Consider the following 24914-nt stretch of genomic DNA (forward strand, 5'->3'; position numbering starts at 1 on the left):
ACGATCGTCGCTTTCAACAAGGGGGATGCTATTACTAACATGGCACCTTGAGCATCAGAGTTTCCTCTACCTTATAATAATAATAACAGCTTGAATTTATATAGCACTATTCAAGGGACCCAAGGACGTTTTACATGTGTCAGTGGGGACAAAAAGAGAGAAAAAACATTTTAATTTGCACAAAACAGAACAGAAATAAAAAGCACTAATGGCTGGAGGAGCAGTGTACCTCTCCACCAGTGTTGCAAACTTGGCGACTTTCTCGCTAAATCTGGCGACTTTCCAAATCCTCTTGGCGACTTTTTTTGTCAAAAGCGACTAGCGACAAATCTAGCGACTTTTTCTGGTGTTATTGGAGACTTTCCTGGTGTTTTGGAGACTCCGACGTGAAAGCACGTATCGTTCTGCAGTTACTGCCCTCATCGAGCAGCGGGTGCTGCCGTGAGCCCCTCCACCGTCCCAAAGCACTCACAGGCGGTCAGTCTCACAGGAGCCTCGCGCAGCAGTCCCAGCTGCAGTCAGAGCAGAGAGGAAAGCCACACTCTGCGTCCTCCAGACTAAAAATGAATCGCGCGTGCGCAAAGCCGCCGCTGATCCCGCCCTGGCTTACAGAGCGGGATGTAAATGTCAATGTTTCTTCACGTTAATGTTGTCAAGTTATAACCGTCTATACAAAACATTTTTAAGAATGTTATAGTTATGTCAAAAAAAAATTAATTTTTTACTGTGACTTGTTTGTAGGCTCCTAGTTGGAGCATAACGTTAGAAACTAAACCAAACTTAAGAAAAAAAACCAAAAACTTTAAAAAAAAAACCTAAGTAACTGTGCCAGAGTGTCTCTTTTGGGTCACTTTGACGGTCCCAAGCCCGGATAAAGGAGGAGGGTTGGACATAGAGCTAGCAATTCCACCCCACATAACAGCCTTTTGATTAAATTTGATATTCTAACATTTAACAGGACAAAATTGATTTATGTAATGTGGGTCTAGACACAGCATTAAAGTCATGAAGTTATTTTGAGAAGTGATGGCCTATTTCAATGGCAAGATAAAAAAAAAAAAAAAAACAAGAATCAACTGAAGAAAGCTCATTTGTAGTTCTACACATATTTAGGGTGTTTTTTCTCACTTTTTGTCTGTCCTACAGCGTCCATTACAATTATGCAAATTAGGAGATGACGTCATTTAGCGACTTCTAGAGACTTTTAGGACAGCCAATAGCTACTTTCCTTACTGAGGAGTTGGCAACACTGAGGGAGACATTCTCCCTACTCAAGCTCTGTCGACCTCCAAGCAGGCCTGCCTGAAGCAGACTGCTAAAACTTTCCAAAAAGCAGCGTCGCGAGAGCCTGCCTAAGGACTTCAGCACAAGCAGCCATGGCCCAAAGTCTTCGCTGGACTTGGAACAGAACATGAAAAGGGAACTTTCCCCCCTTTCATGGACTGGTAACACAACCAGGCTAATTACGCTAGGCTATGCACAGGGCTGTTTAAATTCTACCAGTGTGATGTTTGGCACTTACTTATAGCACTTTGTAGTTTTGCTTTTTTTGAAGACATTTTACTTTCTCAATTCTTGTTGTTCTAGGTTTGTACCCTCATGGTTGAATGCACTTATTGTAAGTCGCTTTGGATAAAAGCGTCAGCTAAATGAAATATAATGTAATGTAATGTTTATAAGTTTGTTAGTAAGTTTGTGCTGTTATATGATATTTGGTAGTGCGTTATTGAAAGTTGTATGTAGTTATGTTGTATGTAAGAAGTTGAATATACATAAGTGCCTTCTGTTGTGCTTTACACAGACTCAGGGTCTTTCTTTGCATGCAACTAACCACTTTCTGTAGCCTGCCACCAGCACCCAGTGCCAGTTCACACTTAAAAATAACTAGTTCACGTTCATAGTTCAGATCCTAATAACTTGTGATGAGTGAACACTGGAAACTCCAGCAAGGTACAAACCAACCGGCGCTTCTGATCATTGTGCAGCAGCGGACCGTAGCGGAAACTCTGTATGTTTCTAGCCTTCATCCTAAACTACGCTAACCTGCTACAGGCTCCAGCTTCATATAAGACATGTGAGTGGTATCTGTCTCCTAAATATGTGTTATTGGACTTTAATTAAGTCTCAGTGGCCTCGTGGTTAAGACACTAACAATGAACCATGGACCTTTGTTTCATCTCTCACCATTGTCTTTATCTAAAGAAAACATAAAATACCCCAAAGCTTACACTATAAACAAAACAAACGTTGTTGCAAGTGATGGTCATTTATGTTTATATATTGTGTTATGTATGAAGGCCTGCCTTACTTTTATAAATAAACCCAACAAGCTATTTCAGCTTTGATACAACTTGCTGCCTGCTCGCATCCTCAGTAAAAGACTATGGGCTGGCCAAACCCCCGCCTCCACAATTGAGAATCAATGCAGTTTACACAGCAATGTGTGGGAACATTAGTCAGGTTAGAGTCAGCTCATTTCATGCAGAACAGTCTATAGTCATACAATGGGCACTGCAAGCTGACTTATATACTGAGTGGAATATTAGCATTTAGACTCACTGGTGGAAGAGTTACGACTACTGAATGCTATAATAGTGGTGTTTTATATCCCGTTCACAATTACAACCTCAGCACCTTTTGGTGTGCCGATGCAGATCCATATAATCATGGTGGGGATCCACACAAAAGTCTCAGCCTTTGAAATGTAAGGAAAGGACCGCTAATCTTATGACATAAAAAGCAGACTAATTTACAATCTGTATTCCATGAGGGAAATCATTTGATTCTGCCAGCCAAACCCTTTGTAGTAATCTTTGATCATATGCACTCTTAGCTGCTATTTCAAAAGGCCCCAGTATAGAAAACTTTATCCATTTATAGCATCAGGTGCCATCTCTACTGTGCCATGTCTCTAAACTGCTGCATCATTGTTGTTCCTGTAATCATCATGACTAGGACTTGCTCTGTTGTTATAGCTACTGGTCTACTGATGTCACACAGCCAGTGTCTCTGTGGCAACATGCACAACACGCCATTTACTTGAGGTGACAGCACAAACTCAATAAAGTCAGAGGTGTTAAAACGAGAGAAATAAAAGTGAATGTGTAAAAGCTATGATCTGTGACTGAAGGGTCTTTTTCCATTAAATGGTAAGTTATCAAAAGGTTATTCATTAAATTTAGTAGCAACTGTCTCATCTTTTGCCTTCGTCATTATGTCTTTGCATTTTCTGCCTTATGTTACCTGCCTGCTAGGTTGCCAGATTGTTTGCCTCTATGGCTTGTAAACATCAACAGTAATGTTAATATTAGCATCCATGTTGCTACTGCCCAGCAGTGGTGTTCTCACCATTCTACCACTCGAACACCAAGCATACCGTGTACACAACTTCCTACGTCGTAACCACAAGCTCACAGATCCCAAATGAAAGCAGCATACACAACTAAGACATCCCAGATCTCACCTAACTTTGTTGTTATTAATTACTCATTCATTCAGTGCCTTTGAAGTAGAACATCAAGGCAAGAGAGTGGTCCCACACAAATGATGCAGTTTGCCTCTAAGTGAATCAACAAAAAATATGATATTGTTTTTGAAATTGAAAAGATGAATAATCTACAATTCCCTTATAGAAAATAATTAGTTTCAGTGAATCAAGAACTGTCAGAATCTACAGGCAGATCATTTACATTGCTTCATAAGAGCATAACTCAGGAGTATTTTGTTAAATTTACATTAACCAATCAGGTGGTTACATTTTTCATAAGATACACAGTTTTGGTAACAACCTGAGATTCATGTTAAGAATTCTCAATCTGGACCAAAGTGGTCAATTGACCAACAGACTTTGCCAACTGCAGAGCGATGCCACTAGTGTGGCTACTGAAACCGAGAAGCAGATTAACCTCAATCCTCTCAGTGCAGTAAGTGACGCATCTTATGAGCTAGCACACATGACTGTCCAAACAACATGCACAGACCACAGACTGTATAAAAATGGATGACGGGTTTCCACTTCCTCCCACAATACAGTGATGAAGCCAAAATATTCTGAAAGCTGCCATCTTTTGCCAATGGTATCTTCTGGAGCCAGAATCTGCACAGTAGTGATCGAGGGATGGAGCGATGGTAGCAAGATCCATCCAATACACATGCTTGACCAATCATGAGTCAGTCTCAGCTGTAAATCATGATGTTTCACCCTGTTTTTATAGTATCAAATAACATCCATGTGATAAGAACTACCTTAAATGAAACCATCTTTGAGAACATTTCATTTTACATGTACTTTGACTTTTTTGTTTGGTCCGCTAACATGGAGGAGACGGGACTTATGACCTATACTGCAGCCAGCCACCAGGGGGTGATTGAGACATCTTGGCTTCACTTTTGGGGACCACTCTTGTCGTCCATCTTTACATGCAGTCTATGGTGCCGACCTACAGTGAACCTGATCAGAACTTCATGTATTGTAATCATGCTTAAGAACGACAACAACTAATCTCTGGAAAGTAATTAAGACTAATACAACTATTTCTGTTTCCCATCTTATTAGTACTGCATTTGGTGGCTCCACGGAAGCCCCAACATGATTCTGCCAAACTACAAAGAGTAGAGGCCTTTACAAGAGGCAATCGCTTATGTGGGGTATGTTGTGTGATGCTGGTGTAAGGACAATATGGTGTAAGGACAATATGCATGTAATAATCATCACATCACACACACACAAACTTTCCCATGTGTTCCTAGCAAATCCCTCAACCGGGCACATTGATCCGTTCCTCTAAGCCGTGCTTAAACCTCTCCTACGTTTGCTAGACAATTGAGGTCAGGTTACATTGTCGCACAGTTGGAGATGACACCTCTTGGGGCCTGGAATTTTGTATGTACAGTATGTGTGTGTGTGTGTGTGTGTGTGTGTGTGTGTGTGTGTGTGTGTGTGTGTGTGTGTGTGTGTGTGTGTGTGTGTGTGTGCGTGTTGTTTGTCTGAATGAATGAGCTCAAACAAAGGAAGCAGCATATATCAGAAGAGATCAAAGTCAGGTGGCAATACATTGACTCTACCAGGACTGAGTCTAAATAAACACGACTGCTAAATAATTTGTGTCTGTGTAATTAAAGACGTCACTTTGGGCTTAGATTAGAGAGCATTTTTTTTTTATATTCCTTAATTTTCAGAGATGATTCATTAATGATTGGCAGGAGCTACTAACAATGATTTAGCATTATTGACTAATCTGCCAAAATCAGATATTGTGTAAATGTGAGAAGTCTTGTTTTGTTGAACCAGCACAAGATTCAGCCGACTGTGAAGATGAGATGAATGAAATCTGAACATTTATTTTTTCTGTTTTTTCACTACTCACTCTTGGGTTTGACTGATTATTGATTCAATTCAGGGTTTTATTATCAATATTCAATTTATTTTTATTCAGCCGCATTCCTATTTCTTTGTGACATCAGCAAGAATCTTTTTGGATCTAGAGGTTTTTTATTTATTGAATCACTAGACTTCTCTGCCAGCTTAATCCCTTTCTGGGTTAAGCCCTACACATCCCAGCATACACTGGGCAGAAGGCAAGACCACAACCACAACAGGACACCAGTGTCGGTTCCGTACCACAGGAGTCAGCTGCTCCAGAGAGAGTAACCCCTGACACAGGCAGGTGGAATGGAGGAGCCAGGAGGAGGGACGCCACTTCTAACGTAGCTGCATTTATGAATGCACACTTTACTGTACACGCGTCTGCTGTGCACATTGCATTCGTGCATGTGTTGGCGCATTCCTGCACATTGCTGCACCCTGCAGACCCCCCCCCCCCGGGGTGGTCGCACCGTTGGTATCACCGAATCGATGCCTTCCTCGGCTGCCGCTGACGTCGCTCCAATCGCATGATGCCATGAAGGAAGCCCCCCGCTCTCCCCTCGCCAATTCGCATGCACTTTACGGAGTCACTGCGCTGCTCACACGCCAGCTAACACAACCAGAGCCACACACACGCGCACACATCCACACACACTCACCGGAAAACAATGCTCTGACAGATTCAAGAAAAGTTACATAATCTGACACCATGTGAGAGATTCCCGAATAGAATCGGGTGATAAATGGAGGTGCTTGTTCTCCGCTATCAGTCTGGTACTGACTGGAGGGGCCAATGAAATGAGCTGTCACATCTGTCAAACCTGCCCCCCCCCCCCCGTGCGGAAATAATGATCGATCCATAGATAGCAAGTCTGATCAATGAGGAGCTGCAGCTGCAAGTTGAGAGTGGATCCGGGAGCACCTCCCAACTTCCCCACACTCCTCAGTGGCCCGGTCCGTCTGCGGGGTGCGGGCACGCGCCTTCTACACCGCCGACGCACCGGCAGCCGCGCCGGGCATCACACAGAGAGGCAGCCGCTGTCAACAAACCAGCACCTCGCCACTGTCTCTGCGTCCTGCAGGCAAACACCACCACCACCACCACCACCGCCCCGCTTACCTCCGAGGGTGACCCGTCTTCTCCTTCTTCCCCTTCGGCCTCCTCTTCCTGGCCTGGATGGCCATCACTGCCGGGGTGAGGTGACGTTGGTCCGCGGGCATGAGCGACGTCCGAGTGCCGGAGAGGGGAGTAGCAGGGAGAGGGAGAGAGAAGCACACATCGTGAGGCTCAGAAGCTTGGCTGTCACGGCTCATTTAGCCTCGTTTAGCACGCACTGGCTCGGCTTTCTACCCGCGTAACTTCTGCCACCTTTCGTGCTAGAGACAGCCGAGACTGGGGTAGCATGGCCGGGCTGCAGGCTGAGGGATACGCACCTTTCCTGGAGCTCATGTTTCCTCCTCTTCCCCTCAGCAGGAGCAGACGGCAGCAGCCAGAATATCTCCCCCCCCCACTCTCTCTCTCTCTCTCTCACACACACACACACACACACACACACACACACACACACACACACACACACACACACACACACACACACACACACACGCTAACCCCTCTACCTTTGCAGGGACACGGGCTCCCTCTATCGTTTGAAGCGGGAGTTGCGTGCAGTCCCGCATGGACCTGCATCACTCTGCACTGATGACAAGTCCACTGTGTAAGATGTAGGTGAAAGGGATCAATTGGCAGAAATGGAATATAAAATAATCCTAGTGATGTTTTCACTCATGTGTTTCACCTAAATTGTACAAATTGTTGTTTTCTTTACCCTAGAATGGGCCCTTTACATTTAAATACTTTATATTTACATCAGTAGCGGGTCCGCCATGTTTTTAAAAGTAGCCTAGATTAGACAAGCTCAACACATTTTGAGTTTTTATGACAACTGAGGGTTCTCCATGTCTGGAAGGGGTGGGTGAGTTGAGGGGTATTCAGCTGCAACATGCAACTTTACCACTAGAGGTCACTAAACTCTACACACTGAACCTTTAAATACACAATTCCACATGTAAAGTTAAACAGCAGAAAATGCAAACCACACACGCATATATACATAACATATACATATACATTATGTATGACTTAAACTAATATATTATTCATATTTATGTACATTTAAACATATACATACGTGTATGTGTGCGTGTGTATAAATAACTTTGGTAACATTTGGGTTTAACAGTGAGTCTAATATCATTCTCCTCAGTTATGTTACCCTTTTACAAAACATCTATATACTGTATCAGTACTTGGTATACGGCATCAGCTTGGTAGCCAGCTTGGGGTGCTGCTTACTATATATTATTAGTTTATTTGTATTTCTATCTACAGCCCACCCTCTGCTTTATGCCATTTCCTCGAGATTTATTGGACTTTTGTTTTAGATTTTGAATTATATCTGGTCTCATCTTCATCATTCGTGTTCCTCAGAAACTCTTAATTCTTAATCTTGGGTGCAGTGGGAAACAGCATCTAGGGTAAAAAAAATCGTGAAATAATGAGTCCAGGCACGTTGCTCCAGCTGCAGCGGCAATTACACTGTTCCTCTAAGGACGAGAGATTCTGACTTGCTTGAAAAATGTGTTTAATGATAATAACATCTATAAGACTCCATAAAGCACCTTGCAAAGTCTAAAATTATACAACATATCATTGCCAGATTGCCAAGGGACACATTTTTCATTTTAGCAGTTACAATCCCCAGCACCTTACATGTTTGAAAAAATGTCCAAGTAATACCAAGATTGCTTGCTTTAAAAATAATCTAGATCACCTTTACCAGGAAATATGACCTAATCCTCTGACACCCCAACCTGAATTCTGTCACTGAAAACCATGTATCTCTCTCAGCATTGACATTACAGCATTGAACTTGAGCACGACTCCAGTTTTACATCCAGAGATGGAAGAGTGACAGCAAAGGGTTTTCAAATTTTGGTTCGGAAAGCGTGATTGTTGACGAAAGGCCACCGTGCTTTTGTTGTACAGGCCTGGAAACTCTGGAATGAATTCCCAAGGGAGATCAGAAGTTTTGCATCTGTTACTGCTTTTTAGGTTCCTCATAATAAACTTTCATCTCAGAGTGAATTTAAATTTATACTATTTACTTACATTTAAATATATATATATATATATATATTATATAATGTGCATTTACGTACACCACAACACTGCTGTTACCCCATTCCCCTTATTACTACAGGGTCGATTTTAACTAGATATCCCTAATAAACTGGCAGCTGATTGTACATTTCTTACATAAATGTTAATAACATAACGTAAATGCATTTAAGGATTTGTCTGATGTGTACTGTAGAGATGCTACTCATCTTCAGTTAAAAGCTGTGGTTCTCTATTAATGTTAATGTGAAGTCTAACTGTTTGCAAACCAGGTTTTAATATATTTGAACACCTGCAAAGTTTTCTACAATGGAGTGAAAGGGATCTTTTGTAATGTATTTTATGTGTCTTTATGTCATTACACCTGCCCAGTGACTATATTGCATGGATGGCTAAACTGGCAGATTTACAGAAATGTCTGTGTACTGCCTCTGTTACTTTTTACTGTATAAACAAATAAAATCAGTGTTGAATGCATAAGGTGTTGAAACAAGGTCACAATTTCAGTGTTGATGCATCTTTTAAAATCAAAGCATGATTCAATGTTATTTCAAAGTTGACACAAGAAGTAAATTCGTGGGTGTTGAGAGGTGTAACCTCGAAAATACGTCGCAAAATCAATGTGGAAAATTTACCAAAACTTTGACATCTGCAAGCATGTGTGCTCCTTTGTTTCCCAAAAGAGCACCAGTTCAACTTATTCCTGGTGGAAGCACATAACACTGCAGGCTGCTCGTATAAGCAGGAATTTCCAAGAGGAGTTTATCCCACATAGTGAAGCGTTTGAGCAGCTGAGCTCATCCAACAGTTCTGTCATGTTAGGGGGAGATGATATAATGCCACACGTGATGGACGTTTTCTGGAAGCTGGTGAAAGGAGAACTCAGGCAGAAGAGTTTTGATCAAGGAGACCAGAAGGTGGAACAATATCAACGTTAACAGAGTAACACAAGCAACTGTCATCCCCAAGTCTGAAGATGAGTCACACAGCTCCCCAACTTACATCCTTCACCTCCCCACCTTGCATCACCCATTCCACCCATTATATTTATGTAAGTAGAGACAAGATGATGAATCAGTGAACTTGCTGATGTGAATGTCATAAAAAAATATATATCTGGCTTCCAATGCAGATGCAGGCATTCAGTGAAAATGCTCCAAAACAAGTTTGTATAAAATCAAGTTCAGGTTTTATACTGACAAAATAATTTTAAGTACTCTATAAATTTTGTCATTTTCTTGTATTTTAATTCTTGACAATTTAATTTGTCAAATTTATAAAATTATATAAATACAAAATACATATGAAAACCACACCCAAATACAACAAAAAAGTTAAATACAAAACATTACAGGGAGGAAATACTATATGTTACAAATATATATTTTCATTGCAAATGTGATGTTTAAACAGCAAAGTCTTTTTTGTACATGGACAATGACACGCAAGATAACTTATCAGCAATTCACTTTTGCTGATAAAAGAATAGCATGCATGTTGGATGAGTACAGTTTAAAAGCTGCTTAACAAAATAAATGATTGCATATAAAGTGAAAAAATGAACGTGGACACCACTCTGTCCAATGTGAAGATTATCACTCTGTATATGGTCTTTCAAAGTCTGTCCTGTCCTACATCACTATGTGCAGCTCCTCTGCGCCGACCCTGTTGTGTTGCACTGCAGTGCATTTGTCCCCCTGTTGTTTTCCCACTGTGATGCTCAGCCTGCTCTTCTCTCCAGTATTTATTCTGTCTTTCTTTCCTTCTCAGTGTGTTTCAGCGACAGAAAAGACGATTGTCTTTAGAAACATCTGTTTCCATAACAACAGCGTGACCTCTACCCCTGTGGAAACAAACACTTCCTGTATACTAACTGGACCGTCTCACTGTTTACACCGTAACCACATGTTGACCTACAGTATCTGTCCATTCATCTTAGATGTAAAGACAACACTGTGGTCAAGAGAAGACAGAACTTTAATGTTTATATGTTTCTTTTACTATCATCTTTAAAGATGAGTTTGAGGGGATGTAGACATCCACCTTGCACAAGTTTTGCATTATTTTAAAACTGAGATAATGTTTTGTATAGTAGTGCATTATTTAAAATCTTTTAAAATAGAAAAGCAGTCACAGTGGAGGTGAGTAAGGAGCTGCTGCTGCTGCTGCTGCTGCTGCTGCTGCTGCTGCTGCTGCTAAGGGCAAAACTGAGATTGTATGAGAGTGTAAACAAGAAGGAAGCAAAGGCTTAAACCGTAACTGAAGCAGATTTGTTGTTTGTGAGTTATGTTATATTATATAAGTTATAACAATTTAAACACAAGATTTGGCGACTCATTATGATTAAACTGTATATGTGGTTTATTTTGTTGTTTTTAATTCCCCTTGTGTTAATACACCATCTACTACATGTTTTTACCAGTTATTTAAATCTTTGTTTTGGTCGATCATTACGACAACATGACCTGGACATTATATAATCTACGTATAAAAATAATTAGGCTTGCTCTGATGACTGTAATGGCAGCCCTCACTCTATGACTATAATTGCCTGTATTCACTAAATGCAGTATCAAGTAAGCTAACAATGTCTGTGTAGGGCAAATGAGACAATGAGCCTGTGAAAACAAAGCATCCTCTCACATAAAAGTGTCTAAAATGATAAGGTATCGTTCAACAGGGTGATAACTATCACTTAGAGCATGTACCCAAAAGTGGTCGAGGAAATGACATTGTACTGCTGTAAAAGTTTACAAGTAAAAGTCCTGATTTCCAAATTTTACATAATTACAAGTATTAAGTATTCTCACCAAACTGTACGTATTTAAGTAAAATAAATCATTGTGCAAGATGTAAGCAGCATTGTAATGTCACATCTGGTATTGAGGTCACATATATAACCTTATAAATACAAGGCATGGTATTTTTATATGCTTATAGTTCTTTATTGTCTTTATTTATAAAAGTATCTAGTTGCTACAGCTGTCAGATCAATGCATAGAGAAAGGGAAAGTATATTTCCCTCTGAAATGAGGTGGAGTTTAGGTATTTAGTTGAAAGTATAAGTACCTCTTTACTTAAACGTAAAGACAGATTTCAGTTAAAAGTTCCAAAATCTTTTGTATTACCAAGACATAATTGTACAGTAAATGTTTTTTCTTAAAAGCCAAAATAACTAATAAAAAGTTTTGCATCCAAAATGTTCTTTCCTCTTGGATTCTATTGATCTTAATTTTCAATAAACGCCTGTTGTTAGCCCGAATAAAGCTGATTGATGTCGAACCTGACAGTCATTTGTCATGGAACTGATGTCTATCTCTGTGAAGTTGCAGCGTCCTTATATAGACAGTTAACACAGCTGTGAGTTAGGCATCTACTTTCATCTGAAACTTTTCTTTTTACACTGGATGTGCAAAGATCAATGATTTGAATGTCTTACACAACCACTCCTCTTCTATGTTGATATTGTGCTCAGGCCAATGTGAGGGCTGTTAGTTGTTGTTTGTGCTCCATGTGGGCTGTGACATTTCAACATGTGTTTAAACATGTGAAACAGCAAACACAAAGAGTTTGTTTACGTTTGCACTCATTCGTGTCCTGAATGTGCATTTGGATGTGTTTGTGTCTGTGCATAGAGAAAGTGAGCGGCCCCGAGAATTGGATGGTGGTGGTGGGGGGGCCGTTTGTGTGTCTGTTTGCATGTCTCGAGGTCGTGTGCGTTTGTGGGGGGCAGGGTTATTGTGTCTCTCCAGAGGTGTGTGTTTATGTTGAGTGGGGCGGGGGCGGGGGGGGGGGGGGGGGGGGGGGGGGGTTGCAGGTCTCGTAACTCTGCTGGGGTGGTCTGGTTTGAGAAAGGAGGATTCTCTCTGTGTGTGTGTGTGTATGTGTGTGTGTTTTAGTGTGTGTGCGTTTGTGTGTGTGCATGTGTGTGCAGACTTAAGGAGAAGACACACCTTCTGGAGCTGACACAGTGCAGATGCAGAGATTGAGAGAAGAAAAGGAGAAGACGCAGAGAGAAAGGGACACGAGAGGAGACAGCATGAGAGGACGGAGGTGGACTCTCACTCCCCAAAGATCATCTCACAGTCACAAGAATCTCAGAGAGGATCTCATCAAAGCAGATGAAGCAGCCTGAGGTAAGTGTCTGTACTGAGCCTCATTATAAATGCTCTCAGGACTCACATTGAGGATAACTTGAGTCATGTAACTTCATAGCTCTGCTCAGAACTTTGCCCGTTTCTGCCTTTGCATGAGATTTGATAACATTTTCTTGAAATTGTGCCGTTAATTCTTGTGAGCATAAAAGCTGACGTTTTTTTAAATGATAGTAACAATCCTAACATGGCTACGAGTGACCGAGACTTATAATTTGTTTACTCCCAATCTTCTCTGTTATCAGACCTGTGTTGTAATAAACTCACACAGACAACTGAGGCTCATGGAGTAAATCATTCTATCCACCAGTGTGAACACCAACCAGAAATGCAGCCATCCTTCAGCCAACATCTGTGCATTAGATTTTCTTCATCAATTCATTTAAAGGTGACAGCGAGACACAACATAGTCACAGGAAGTGTTTAAATGTTTACTGGTTTCAAATCAGCTGAAATCACGTTAGATGATATCTTGCAGGTTTGTTTTAATGACTTTATTGAAAATATAAAAACAAGTATGGGCGTCAGCACAATGAGAAAATTGTAATGATAAGCTCTGAGCAGGGGGAAAAGCCAGACTAAGCTAAAACAAACAATCGAATAAATAAGTAAATTAATTAGATAAATGAAAATAAATATCCCACCACACAAGGGGGAATACAGTTCAATGTTTGTTACTATGTTGTTTGCAGGAGATGTATTTATTTGTATTTAAGAAGCTAAAGTGTGACTTTGACTCAACAGTATCTGTTCCTGCTGCAAAGGTGTATTCATCTAACAGTGCTTCACTGTATTTTCAGGACATTTGAGTCAAGATACAGAAGGAAGTGAAAGAGAGGAGTGGAGCGACCAAATCCCCAACTAGAACCGAGGCCATCTGAAACAGTTCAACCATCACAGGAGATCTTTGCTTCTAAAATTCAGCTCACCAGTAAAATATTGGAACCTCCAGTGATGTTAAAGGAAATTCATCTCATATAGAAACACAGGAGATGGATACACAGATGTCAGATGCCGACTTCCCCTCTGCATCGCCCCCTCCCCTCCTCTACTGCGACTACACAGACTGGTCTCCCTCCCTCTACATCATCCCGTCCGTCTACCTGCTCGCCTTCCTGGTTGGTTGCCTCGGCAACAGCCTGGTGCTCTGGGTCTACCTGGACCGAGCTGAGGGGAGGAGAACGAGAACCGGAGATAAACACCAAACTGGGGTTGGAAAGCTCTGCTGCAGCATCTTTTTCAGAAGCTGTCAACAGAGCACCAACACAGCAGGCAGAGTTCAGCATGAGTGTGTTCTTCAGAAAAACAAAGAAAGCGGTGGATTATCCTCAGGACGAAACTACAGACCCTCGTCCGACTCCTCCAACTCCTCCTCCTCTCCTCCCTCCTTCCCTCGTCCGTCTCGCTCGCTGACAGACTCTCTGATTGCCAGCTTAGCTCTAGCTGACCTTTGCTTCCTTGTGACTCTCCCTCTGTGGGCCGTCTACACAGCTATGGGCTACCACTGGCCCTTTGGGCAACCCCTCTGCCAAATCAGCAGCTTCCTCACTGCTCTCAACATGTATGCCAGCGTGTTCAGCCTGAGCATGCTCAGCGTGGAGCGGTACTGGGTCCTAACTGGACGCAGGCACTCCAGCCACCATGCCCCACAGAGCTGCTCCAGCAGGGCATTGTGGGTCCTCGGTGGGGTGTGGGTGCTGGCGGGGGTTTTGGCACTTCCGGGTTTGCTGTTGCGCTCCGTCAGGGAGGTGGAACTTGAAAACGAATTTGAGGATGATTGGCAGCTAGAGCCGGCTGACTCTGTACCCATGTTCCTCTCCTGCCAGATGGATTACTCCATGCTGATTGGAGCAGAGCTGGAGGAGGCAGACAAAGAGCGGGCAGAGATGTGGTGGACTGCTGCCTTGAGTCTTAAATCAACTCTTATTGGCTTCCTGCTCCCTCTTGTCATCCTACTGGTCTGCTACTGCTCACTGGCCCAGCTCCTCAGCAGACATTTTGGACGGGGCCCTCGTCCTGACCGTAGACGCCAACGCAGACTTCTCAGGGTCATTGTGACGTTAGTGCTGGCTTTCTTCCTGTGCTGGCTGCCTCTGCATGTTAATAAAACAGTGTCCATGCTTCTGGAGTTTGGTTTTGTCCCCTACTCCTGCTCTTTAGATCAGATTCTGCTGGCTGCTCACCCCTATGTCACCTGTTTAGCTTACCTCAACTCCTGCCTGAACCCTCTCCTCTATGCTGCCTGCGACCCATCATTCAGGAAGAGATGCAGAGGAGTCATCCTCATGTTGTGCAGGACGAAGAGAAGAGGAGCAGAGGGAGGGGAGAGAAAGAGGGATGAAGGAGAGGAGGAGAAAGAGGAGAGGAGCTCAGCTTTTCCTACAAGAACACAGGAGGAAACGGCAGAGAGGACAGAGGAGGAGGTGGTGGGGGAGGTGGGCGTCATGGTGGCCGAAGGGTGAGAGGTCACAGGAACAATGGCAGAACATCCAAAAAGATAACAGCTTATAAATGAAAAAGTCAATCCTCTTAAATCTAGTTTCACCTTGAAGTGTGAGGACATCCAGGCATGTTGCTGCTAAGTAACATTGTACTGTATGTGAAACATTTCACTCATCTCTTAATGTTGAAGACACTCGACATCCACAATGGACTGAATTCCAAAGTGGGTCAGACTCAGACTGTGGGAGAAACTATGTCAATATTCTCAAAAGATAAAATGTTCAAATAAATAAACATATTCTTCACATGGACATGAGTTCATAAACCTAATTCCTCCTCCAGTTCTTTCCCACAGGAAATATGCCATCACTTCCCCAGAGGTGGTCCCTGACTACAGCAAATATTATTGTTCATATAATCTGTTTTTATATTTTATACCTTTATTTGTTTATTGAATTGTGCTGAACTGTTTTTTATTGTGGTTTTCCCATTAAAATAAGTCGTATAAACTCACATTAGTTGTTTTACTTTTCTGTACGATATGAAAAGGAGGTGTATTGAATAAAAAACGGAAATAAAATTATTTTAGAAATGATTTGTCGTTAATCTCTGCACATGATGGTAAAATCACAATGATAAAAAATTATGAACGGAAAGGGATTTTTTAACAATTATTTTTTTAACATTTAGTTAGTGAAGATACTTAAGGACATTTTCTCCCTCCAGGCCATCAGGTTTTTTAAACTCTATATAGTTCCAACAACCCTCATCATGTCTGTTGACCTGCCTGTTTACACTAATCAGAATGGAGATTTAGGGGTATACACGATTCCTTTCCTGCTCATGTTGGTGTGGAGGTATTTGAGCAGGTGGATATTATAGCCAAACAATCACTGAGAATAAAACAAGTAGAACTACAAATTCCATTAAGCAAAACTGATGCAAAGACCTTCATTAGGGCATATGCACAATCAATGTGGCAGGAGTACTGGGACATTAATCAAACAAGATGACATCTATATAAAATACAAATACATGTGTGAGGAGGAAGGTGGGCTGGAAGCAAAGTGAAGAAAGCATCATCACTTGTTTGAGAACCATACATTGCATATATAGGCAAGCACCCAACTGGAAAATGCCCACACAGCCAGCCAGAAACAGTTGAGCATCAATAAATCAAATTTTATTTGTAAAGCCCATATTCACAAATCATAATTTGTCGCATAGGGCTTAACAAGGTGTGACATCCTCTGCCATTAACCCTCAAGTGTACATATGAAGAACATGCACTACTTCATTGCAGATAATATGATAGGATCAGGAAAAACAGCGGGCAAGATTTACTGTGACATTATTAAGTTCATAAGAGACACAGATTTGGCTGAAAGGATATAGATTGTATTTATTGATTTATTTTCTGCATGAGCTCTCGGTCCACACTCCAGTCCAGCTGGTGGCGGTAATGCAAGAAGAAAGACGATTGTGCGTTTCGTTTCCGGGAAGCTTTTGATTGACGGGTACATTGGCCAATAACGCTGCATGAGCCTCACGCCCCCCCCCCGCTGCAAAGTTGACATGAATGAGCAGCTCTAGTAGTTTAACATATAAAGTGAATACATGTGTGTCTGTGGTTGTGGCTCTGACTCCATCAGCTTCCCCTGCAGACAGGAGAGTGTCGCACTGGGCCGGTGCGTGTGAGCCTCTCTGTTTACAGTGCGAGCTGGTCGGTAAGTGGCAGGATCCGCACTCTCTTCTCTTGGTTACTGCACACATGTAGTTCTCATGCACATGCATGTTTGTTCTTGCACATTTCTCCATGCGACGCAGCTTTGAGGAGCGGCGAAGATGGGAACAGCGTTGATTTACGATGAGGAGATGACCAAATACAAGCTGCTCTGGGTTGAGTGAGTACTCACCAACACTAGTGTATGATGGGTGACGGGGGCTGACCTCTTTATATACAGTCTGTGGGCTATAGTTGCAGTGTACGGTTGCTAGTCCGGTCACTTGGGTTAGGGTCGCTGCGCCGTTTCTTCCGGTATTCTACCAGTCGTTTTTATATTTTTACGTTTATATTATTAAATACAGTCTGGTTTGTGCGCCCTGGATTTATGAAGTTAAAATCACTTCTTCTGTCTTTAGTTTCTCTTGCGGATTCATTATTCATGTGCACTTTGATTTAGTTCTCTTCCTCTTGGCTGTGGCTGCTTAGTCGAACACATGTAAACAAACAAATGTTCAACTCCAAATATTTGAATCTGGCTACACATCAGTGTTTTTACACCGTTTATAAATTAAATGAATGAATAGATTTATATTTGATGTATTTTATATTCATGTCACATTTTATGTTCTATTGTTAACTTATACATGTTTTTATAAGTACATCCTTATACAATATAAAGTATATTACTATGGAATTTTAACCCATTTATAACATATCCCAATTTTATACTCATTCATATTGTACATACCATGCCTGCCTATGTACTTAACAGTCTATATATGCCTATGTAAGATAAGATAAGTTCAAATTTCTTCATACATAACACAGCATTCATCCTCGTGCATCATACTGTACCACTGCAATTTACTCAAGTACGTTCTTCTACAAATAATTAGGCATCTGAAGTTTTATTTTTATAATTCTATACTTTCACATGTTCTCTAACAAATACATTTGTATGATGTGGAATCAATACATCTTATCTAATCTTAAAGCAAGTTGCTCTGCCTGTGTTTGTGTCATATGGTTTGTGTGCACATCATAAAGCAAACAAGCAGAACTAAATAAAGCTGATGTTCAGAATCTTTTTCCAGTGTAACAACTACTTTTCAAGATGTGAGCTCACAAAAGAGTTTGTGGTTTGCACTGAACATCGATTGTAAAACAAATTTTCAACTGAATTAAATTTGGAATCAAATTGTCAGTACACTAACTTAATTATGTCTTAAGAACCTTGATGATATATTTTTTAAGATAATCCCTAAACTGAACATGGTTAGTGTGTCAGACGTTAGACCTCAATGTATGTTAAATGCTTGTGTATTTACAGTTTGTAGAGAACACAAAAGTCAACCTGTGAATTAAACAAGTGATTGAAATATGTTTCTTTCTACAGTCCAACGTGTAAGATTGAAGTACCCGAGCGTTTAACTGTGAGTCATGCAGCTTTGGTTCAGAGCGGTCTGGCTGATCGCTGTGTCTCCGTACCTGTCCGCAAGGCAACGGATTCAGACATTCTGCGGGTTCACAGGTCAGATACGATATCGAGAAAGACCTCACACCTGGTTCATGAAGGTGAGATAAATACCTGACATCATTCGGCCTTATGTACTTTTCTGACGCCAACAGTGAGGAGTATTTGGAGGCAGTGAAGAAGACCCCTTACATGACTCTGGAGGACCTGAAGGAGTTCACCCTCCAATATGGAGACGTCTACTTCCACCCAGTTAGTCCCACACTTCATATTCCTCATATGTTGATAATTCATTCGTGGTTAGAGGAATTATTTTCAGGTTGTGGTGGGAAAAAAGTATGTCATTTTCCTTCCGGACTAATTTCCTTCCTTTCTTACAAACCGTCGTAGAACATCTATCACTGTGCCACGCTGGCTGCAGGAGCTGCTCTGCAACTGGTGGACAGTGTGATGACAGGGAAGGTGAGGAATGGCATGGCTCTGGTCAGGTGAGGCTGTTTAACCAGTTAGACACAGCAGTATATATTAAACAAATACAAAGGAGGTGGTTCACATTGAAATATTTTTAGCCAGTTACCCAGAAAAATCCTGGGAGAACATCTATGAGAGTTACTCCTTCAAGAATTAATAAATACTTTAGAAGAGACGAGCTATGTCCATAGAATACAATAGAAATCTGGAAATAATTCTGTAATTCAAAGATCTATTGAGACAAATACAAAAAAACTTGAGTCAATTATTAAGGGAATAATTATAGAAACAAAACCAACCAGTAAATGATTAATATAACCGGCTAAAGTTCATTCGTCATGTCCACATTTTAGGGCTTGTGTGATTGTCATCGATTAACTTAAGGAGATAAATCTTAGATATGTGGAACTAAAATAGCAAACCATACATATGACAAATATGTGTCTACTGCTTCACAAATTCTGAATTCAGCTTCTTTTTCTATTTTTTTTCTATCCATACAATCAGTTTTCAGTAATTTCGTCTTACAGTTCTTAATTTAGGGGGAAAAACGTGACGTGAATCATGAAGTGTATGATTTCTCTGTCCCAGACCACCAGGACACCACAGTATGCGCAGTGCTGCCAATGGTTTCTGTGTGTTCAACAACGTGGCCATAGCAGCTCAATATGCAAAGCAAAAATATGGAGTTAAAAGGTAACATGACTTTTTTTTATTCTGGTTAGACCATATTGGTTCTGTCTGTTTTTATTTTCCTCTTCTTGTATTTTCAGGGTGTTGATAGTTGACTGGGATATACATCATGGTCAAGGGGTCCAGTACTGTTTTGAAGATGATCCCAGGTGAGTCTTTGCTAACTGACCAAAGCTGAAATGTTTATGTGGATGTTGTCTTGTCTTCTGACACTTGCTGCATTTTGTCTCAGCGTGCTCTACTTCTCATGGCACCGCTACGAGCATCAGAACTTCTGGCCTAAACTCAAAGAATCAGACTTTGACAGTGTCGGCAAAGACAAAGGAGCTGGATTCAATATTAATGTACCATGGAACAAGGTGAGTCGCCACAAAAATAAGTTTTTTTTATTTTCTTCTTTGCACAAAAGTTTCTTCCTTTATGTTAGACTCTACTTTTGTGTTGATTATGATTGTGTTGATCATGAAGACTATGATTGAATTTTTTTTACATTTAATGGAATTTGTGCTCTTTAAGAAAAAATGTACCATAATAGTATTAGTATTTTTCTAGACATGCTACAAAAAAATATTTTATTTAATTAATAAATAAACACAATTGAATTTTTTACCTTTTTTGATCATTTAATGCAATGATTTGATATGACCCCCAGGTACAACATGCAGGTTATACATTCTCAAATTAACTGTCCTTTTAGCACTGATGGTTGCGTGTACATATTTATCTAATAGGTCTCATAATGTTATTTTCAGGTGAAAATGCAGAATAGTGACTATCTTTCAGTCTTCTGCCATCTCGTCTTGCCGGTTGCATACGAGGTGAGTCGAAGGATTCGCACTTTGCTGACAGATGAACAGTCTATTGTGTTAGAAGTGTTTTTCATCTGAGTGTTTATTCCTTTGTCACAGTTTTGCCCAGACTTGGTGTTGGTGTGTGCCGGCTTCGACTCAGCCATTGGTGACCCAGAGGTACTGCATATAAATTACTTGTTCTTTGTGTATGTGGAATTTATCCAGTAACCCAAGAATGTACTTTGTTAAAATCCCAGTTAGGCCACAGCCTCTCTGTGCAGAGTTTGCATGTTCTCCCAATTGGTTTTCCACAGGTACTCCAGTCCCACAGATTGGGGTTACATTAGTTGGAGATTCTAAATTAACTGTAGGTGTGAATGTGAAAGTGAAAGTTTGTCTGCATGTTTGCCTTGTGATATGCCGGCGACCTGCCATGGCTCTACCCAATCCAGCATCCCCGCTCATGACCCTTACAGGATATAGATAATGGATTGGATGAATTTATGCGGTATCCTGTGCTGATGTAGTGTAGTGTGAAACTACGTGTCTAGTGTTGTCTACCACTGTGATGTCTCTTTATTTTCAGGGTGAAATGTGTGCCACTCCGGACATCTTTGCCCACCTCACTCACCTTCTCATGAACCTCGCTGGAGGCAAAGTGTGTGCTGTGCTGGAGGTCAGTTTGTTTATGTCAGGCTACACAAAACACTCCTAAGATGAACACAAATGCACTGTATCCAAATAGCATTACATTACAGTGCATCTGATCTGTTGGTACATATAGTATATGGCCATATTCACATGATGTTTCGTAGTACTACATGTAGTAACCAGTGTGTTTAACAAAAGGATGTAAGAGGTTTCTCTGTGTTTTCCAGGGAGGCTACAACTTGACCTCCCTCGCCCAGTCTGTGTGTCAGACAGTTCAAACGCTGCTCGGAGACCCTGCACCTCGACCTGCGAACCTCCAAGGTCCCTGTAGAAGGTATGTTCTGTCTGTCAGTTGAATTTAGACGTCAGACATTATCTTGTGTATGTTTTACAACAGTAGTGAAGTTATTTTTCTCTTTTCAGTGCACTCGAGTCCCTTCACTGCGCCCGATCAGCTCACAGGCAGTACTGGTCCTGCCTCAAACATGCAGGTATGACATCCACATCATTATTTAAGAGCTGGAGCGCTTCACCATCTTCACGTCGCTATTTTATATGTATCAGAGTCAGACTGTAATGTTTTTTCAAGGGATCAAAACAATGCAGCAGCAACAGAGTTCACACTTATTGCTCTTAAAGCTGGTACCTACGTTACCAACAATGCAATTCTAATAATATGAGTAGGAGTTTGTTTACATCCTCGAGCTGTAGCCTCAAGTAGATATGAGTAGCAGCTAAGGACATCTGGTGAACTCCTTTCAATTCATTGCTTCTTTTAATTTGTTTTTGCTTTTAGTCTCCAGCCCTTGAAGATGCAGACTCAAGTGATGTTTGAGGCTTTGTCAGGCTTTATACAACTTTTTGTGGACAGCCATAAAATAAAAGTCCCATAAAAATGCTTGATTTTTAGAACCATGAATTATTTCTCTGAGAAATAAGAGTAAATATGGAAATATGTCCTATCTTACGATGTCAACAAAAATGGAAAAGAAAATCATTGCTCCAAACAACATTTCCATGGGTACTCTCCTGACCACTATCACATCCATGCACCATGTTTTGTGGAAATCTGTCCAGTTTCTGTGTAGTCTTGATGTAATAACGAAAAACAGTATAAGAAAATAAAAGAAAAAAGGTAGAGGGTGTAAGAGGAGAGTTGTGTTGTATGTCATTGTTGTGAAGGATTGCTCCCATGTTTTTCATACTGATGTATTTTATATGGTTAAAAGATGCAGTTAGTTTTTCCATTGTTTTCTATAAAGAGGTCTGACGTGACTGATGACAAAGTGACATCACTTTGTCTAAATTACAAAGTGATGAGACAGTCCAGTATGAGGGATTGTTTACAAAAGTAAATTAGCATCTAAGGTTTTAAAGGGGTAGGTGGGTTAGTTGAATCTGAGAAGTCTGTCTCTTTTTTTCCCCTGAGTGTGATGTGTGTTCCATGGTTAATCTCGTTCTGTATAAATTGAGGATGGATTTATTGATCGTTGAGGATGTGGAGTATTTTCCCTGTTTTGCTTAAGGAGGGATATTGCTGTGGAATCTAGGTTGAAAGGTTTTCAAATTGTCCCAACCAGAGAGATGGTCGGAGTGACAGGAGGTGAAAACAATAACAAAACAATCATGAAATACTCCTAATGTTATCTGCTTTTTAAAATGTTAAATCCCTCTTCCATCCAGCGGATCTGCCCACCTCTGATATCAGCACCAAACGCTTTAAACTGGCAGAAGAAAAAGAAAAAAAAGAGGATAGCGATAAAGAGACTGTGTGGCCGGAGCCTGATAAACGCTTCGCCCCTGCTGTTGGTGCTGCTGTAGTTCTCCCTGATGGTGTCGCCTGCCCAGACGGATGTCATCCCTTCACTCTATCAGAGGATCTCGACCCATTAATAGTCAACAAACTCAAGTATGGAGCTGCGGTTGTTCTTGATCCTCTGTAGTTAACATGACTTGTAGTTGGCAAATGTATTTCTTGTTATTCACATGGTTGTTTTGCCTCAATAAGGGAGAATTTCCTGAAAGAAGCAGATGACAGAGAAGCTCTCTCGACCCTCTCCAGACTCATCGCCCTGGTAGATAAAATGGAGAAGAATGAGGTAAAGTCATGATAATGGTTTGTCTTTTTGAATGATGTGATGTGACCTGTTTGCAAATACATTGTTCACTGTGCTGACCGGCGTACATGAGCTGCAGGCCTCATTTCTATTTAATTATTGCCTCTCAGATCTGCAGCGGCCTGGCGCTGGTCCCTGCAATCTCCATGGCGACGATGTGTGTTGTCCAGCATGCTGCATCTGCACTCAGGAACCGGTATTAACATGTGGATCTTAACTGTACATACTATGACTGTGTTTTTTAAAATAGATTCTCTTTTAGAAATAACACTTCAGGAAATGTGTCACACTTAAAACAGTAGCTCAGGATTTGGGGAAATATGCTCATGTGCTTTTTTGCTGAGAGACAGATAAGAAGATGCATTTTTATTGTTTTTAGTTTTTTTATTCAATGATATTTTATTGCCAAAAAGTATTCAGATTTGATTCTGCTTTCTCTTGCTGCAGGGTTTTGGTCGTGTGTGTTGGAGACTGGAACGTTCCGAAGTTCACTGAAGACGGGTGATTTTTTTTTTTTTTTTATCAAACTTGTGCCTCTTTTGTCTGCAAAGGCACAAACAACATTTAAACAAAAATGTTTCTGTCTGTAGGAAAACACTTGTGTTGCAGTTCAGCAACAAGGAGTCAGAGGAATGTGCAAGCAGATACTACATTCCTGTGCATCTGAAGAAGGTATTGCACTGTGTATTACTGTGTATTATGATAAGAGTGTACTTGTGTACTATGTAAAAAAAAATCTAAAAATCATGTAAAACTTTTGACTGAACCCGCCCGGCCTGTCGGGTCTGGAGGGGTTAGACTCCGGTATCAACACACTTTTGTTTTCAAATTGCCAATGGAAACGCATCCCACATGTACTTGTCGTCCTCCAGGGCTTCAGTGACGTATCTGGGTTCATGCAGGCAGTGATGGGTCTCCTCCTGCCTTTGGGTTACCAGTACGACCCCAGTCTGGTTGTGTTGGTTCGGATGTCTGACAGCGGACTGTGTGACAGCGTGTGGCAACAACTAACAGGTCTGCTGCAGGGCCTCGCACAAGGACACACACTGGTGCTCATGCAGGTAAGAACACAGGGGTACATAGAAGTCTTGTAAATGCCATCTCATTCTTCACTGGTGTTGAAGTGCTAGTTTTTATCTCACTAGTATTTTGCTCTTCTTCTAGGACAATGAGAAGGAATGTGTGGGACCCACTGCCTCCTCCCTCCTCGGGGACCCTGCTCCCTCTTTGGGGCCACTCCTGGCCCCTCTATCAGAGGATGTGGAGTCTGTGGAGAAACTGAGAGACAGACTGAAGGCAGAGTGGAAACTCCTGCAGAACACAGGTGAGTCCACAGCAGCAGCAGCCTCACATATAAAATGAAACATGCAGAGCTTTTAAAGTTACCTGTTCTATATTAACTTGAGTTTCCGTTTCCTAAAAACAGCACAAGACACAGGAAGAGATGCTGAGGACCGAAGCTGATCCTGCTCTATTTCTTTTTAATTAATGAAAACATTGTGAATCCCATGATTTATGTAATTAATGCATCGAGACGGCTTTTGATACACGAATTAAAAACATAACAACCAAGTTTTAAAGCTGTCAAATGTTTGTTTTTTTACATTCGTAAACTTTGGGAAAATTGGAACGAACACTATTTTATGAATTCTGGTGGGATGAAAAGTGTAATTTAAATATTTTAGAGCCTAGAAATAATACATAGATAGCACTAGGTTACATCCGACGAAAAGGTTTCGAATTATTTACCTTCTTCATTAATCCATGGACATTTCACATTTTTGTCAGCACTTCTCCGAAGTATAGAATAATAATCTCTAATATGTTCATTACATTGTCATTTGCTTCA

General features: G+C 41.1%; 2 protein-coding genes across 2 annotated transcripts; both read left to right on the top strand.

The window, feature by feature from the left end:
• Positions 1–12439: 12439 nt before the first annotated feature.
• aplnr2 (apelin receptor 2) lies at positions 12440–15523 on the top strand. The gene is made up of 2 exons (XM_034589110.1): positions 12440–12682; positions 13501–15523. Exon 2 carries the CDS (start codon positions 13693–13695, stop codon positions 15160–15162), a length of 1470 nt encoding a protein of 489 aa, XP_034445001.1. The 5' UTR covers positions 12440–12682; positions 13501–13692; the 3' UTR covers positions 15163–15523.
• A 1150-nt stretch (positions 15524–16673) lies between these two features.
• hdac10 (histone deacetylase 10) lies at positions 16674–24634 on the top strand. Its single transcript, XM_034589107.1, has 21 exons — positions 16674–16869; positions 16970–17046; positions 18265–18399; positions 18498–18594; positions 18733–18830; positions 19405–19509; positions 19587–19655; positions 19739–19865; positions 20259–20324; positions 20415–20474; positions 20884–20973; positions 21176–21282; positions 21372–21439; positions 22632–22857; positions 22957–23047; positions 23176–23261; positions 23513–23566; positions 23656–23737; positions 23938–24126; positions 24230–24389; positions 24492–24634. The coding sequence occupies exons 2-21, from the start codon at positions 16988–16990 to the stop codon at positions 24527–24529; spliced, it is 2007 nt and encodes a 668-aa protein (XP_034444998.1). The 5' UTR covers positions 16674–16869; positions 16970–16987; the 3' UTR covers positions 24530–24634.
• Positions 24635–24914: the final 280 nt, after the last annotated feature.

The sequence above is a fragment of the Hippoglossus hippoglossus genome, chromosome 6, assembly GCF_009819705.1.
Source record: "Hippoglossus hippoglossus isolate fHipHip1 chromosome 6, fHipHip1.pri, whole genome shotgun sequence".
Lineage (NCBI taxonomy): Eukaryota > Metazoa > Chordata > Actinopteri > Pleuronectiformes > Pleuronectidae > Hippoglossus > Hippoglossus hippoglossus.

Coding starts and splice junctions, on each gene's coding strand:
- aplnr2 (XM_034589110.1), top strand. CDS start 13,693: ATGGATACACAGATGTCAGATGCCGACTTCCCCTCTGCATCGCCCCCT.
- hdac10 (XM_034589107.1), top strand. CDS start 16,988: ATGGGAACAGCGTTGATTTACGATGAGGAGATGACCAAATACAAGCTG. Junction 19,510..19,586: donor CAAAAATATGGAGTTAAAAG/GTAACATGACTT, acceptor TTGTATTTTCAG/GGTGTTGATAGTTGACTGGG. Junction 19,656..19,738: donor TGTTTTGAAGATGATCCCAG/GTGAGTCTTTGC, acceptor ATTTTGTCTCAG/CGTGCTCTACTTCTCATGGC.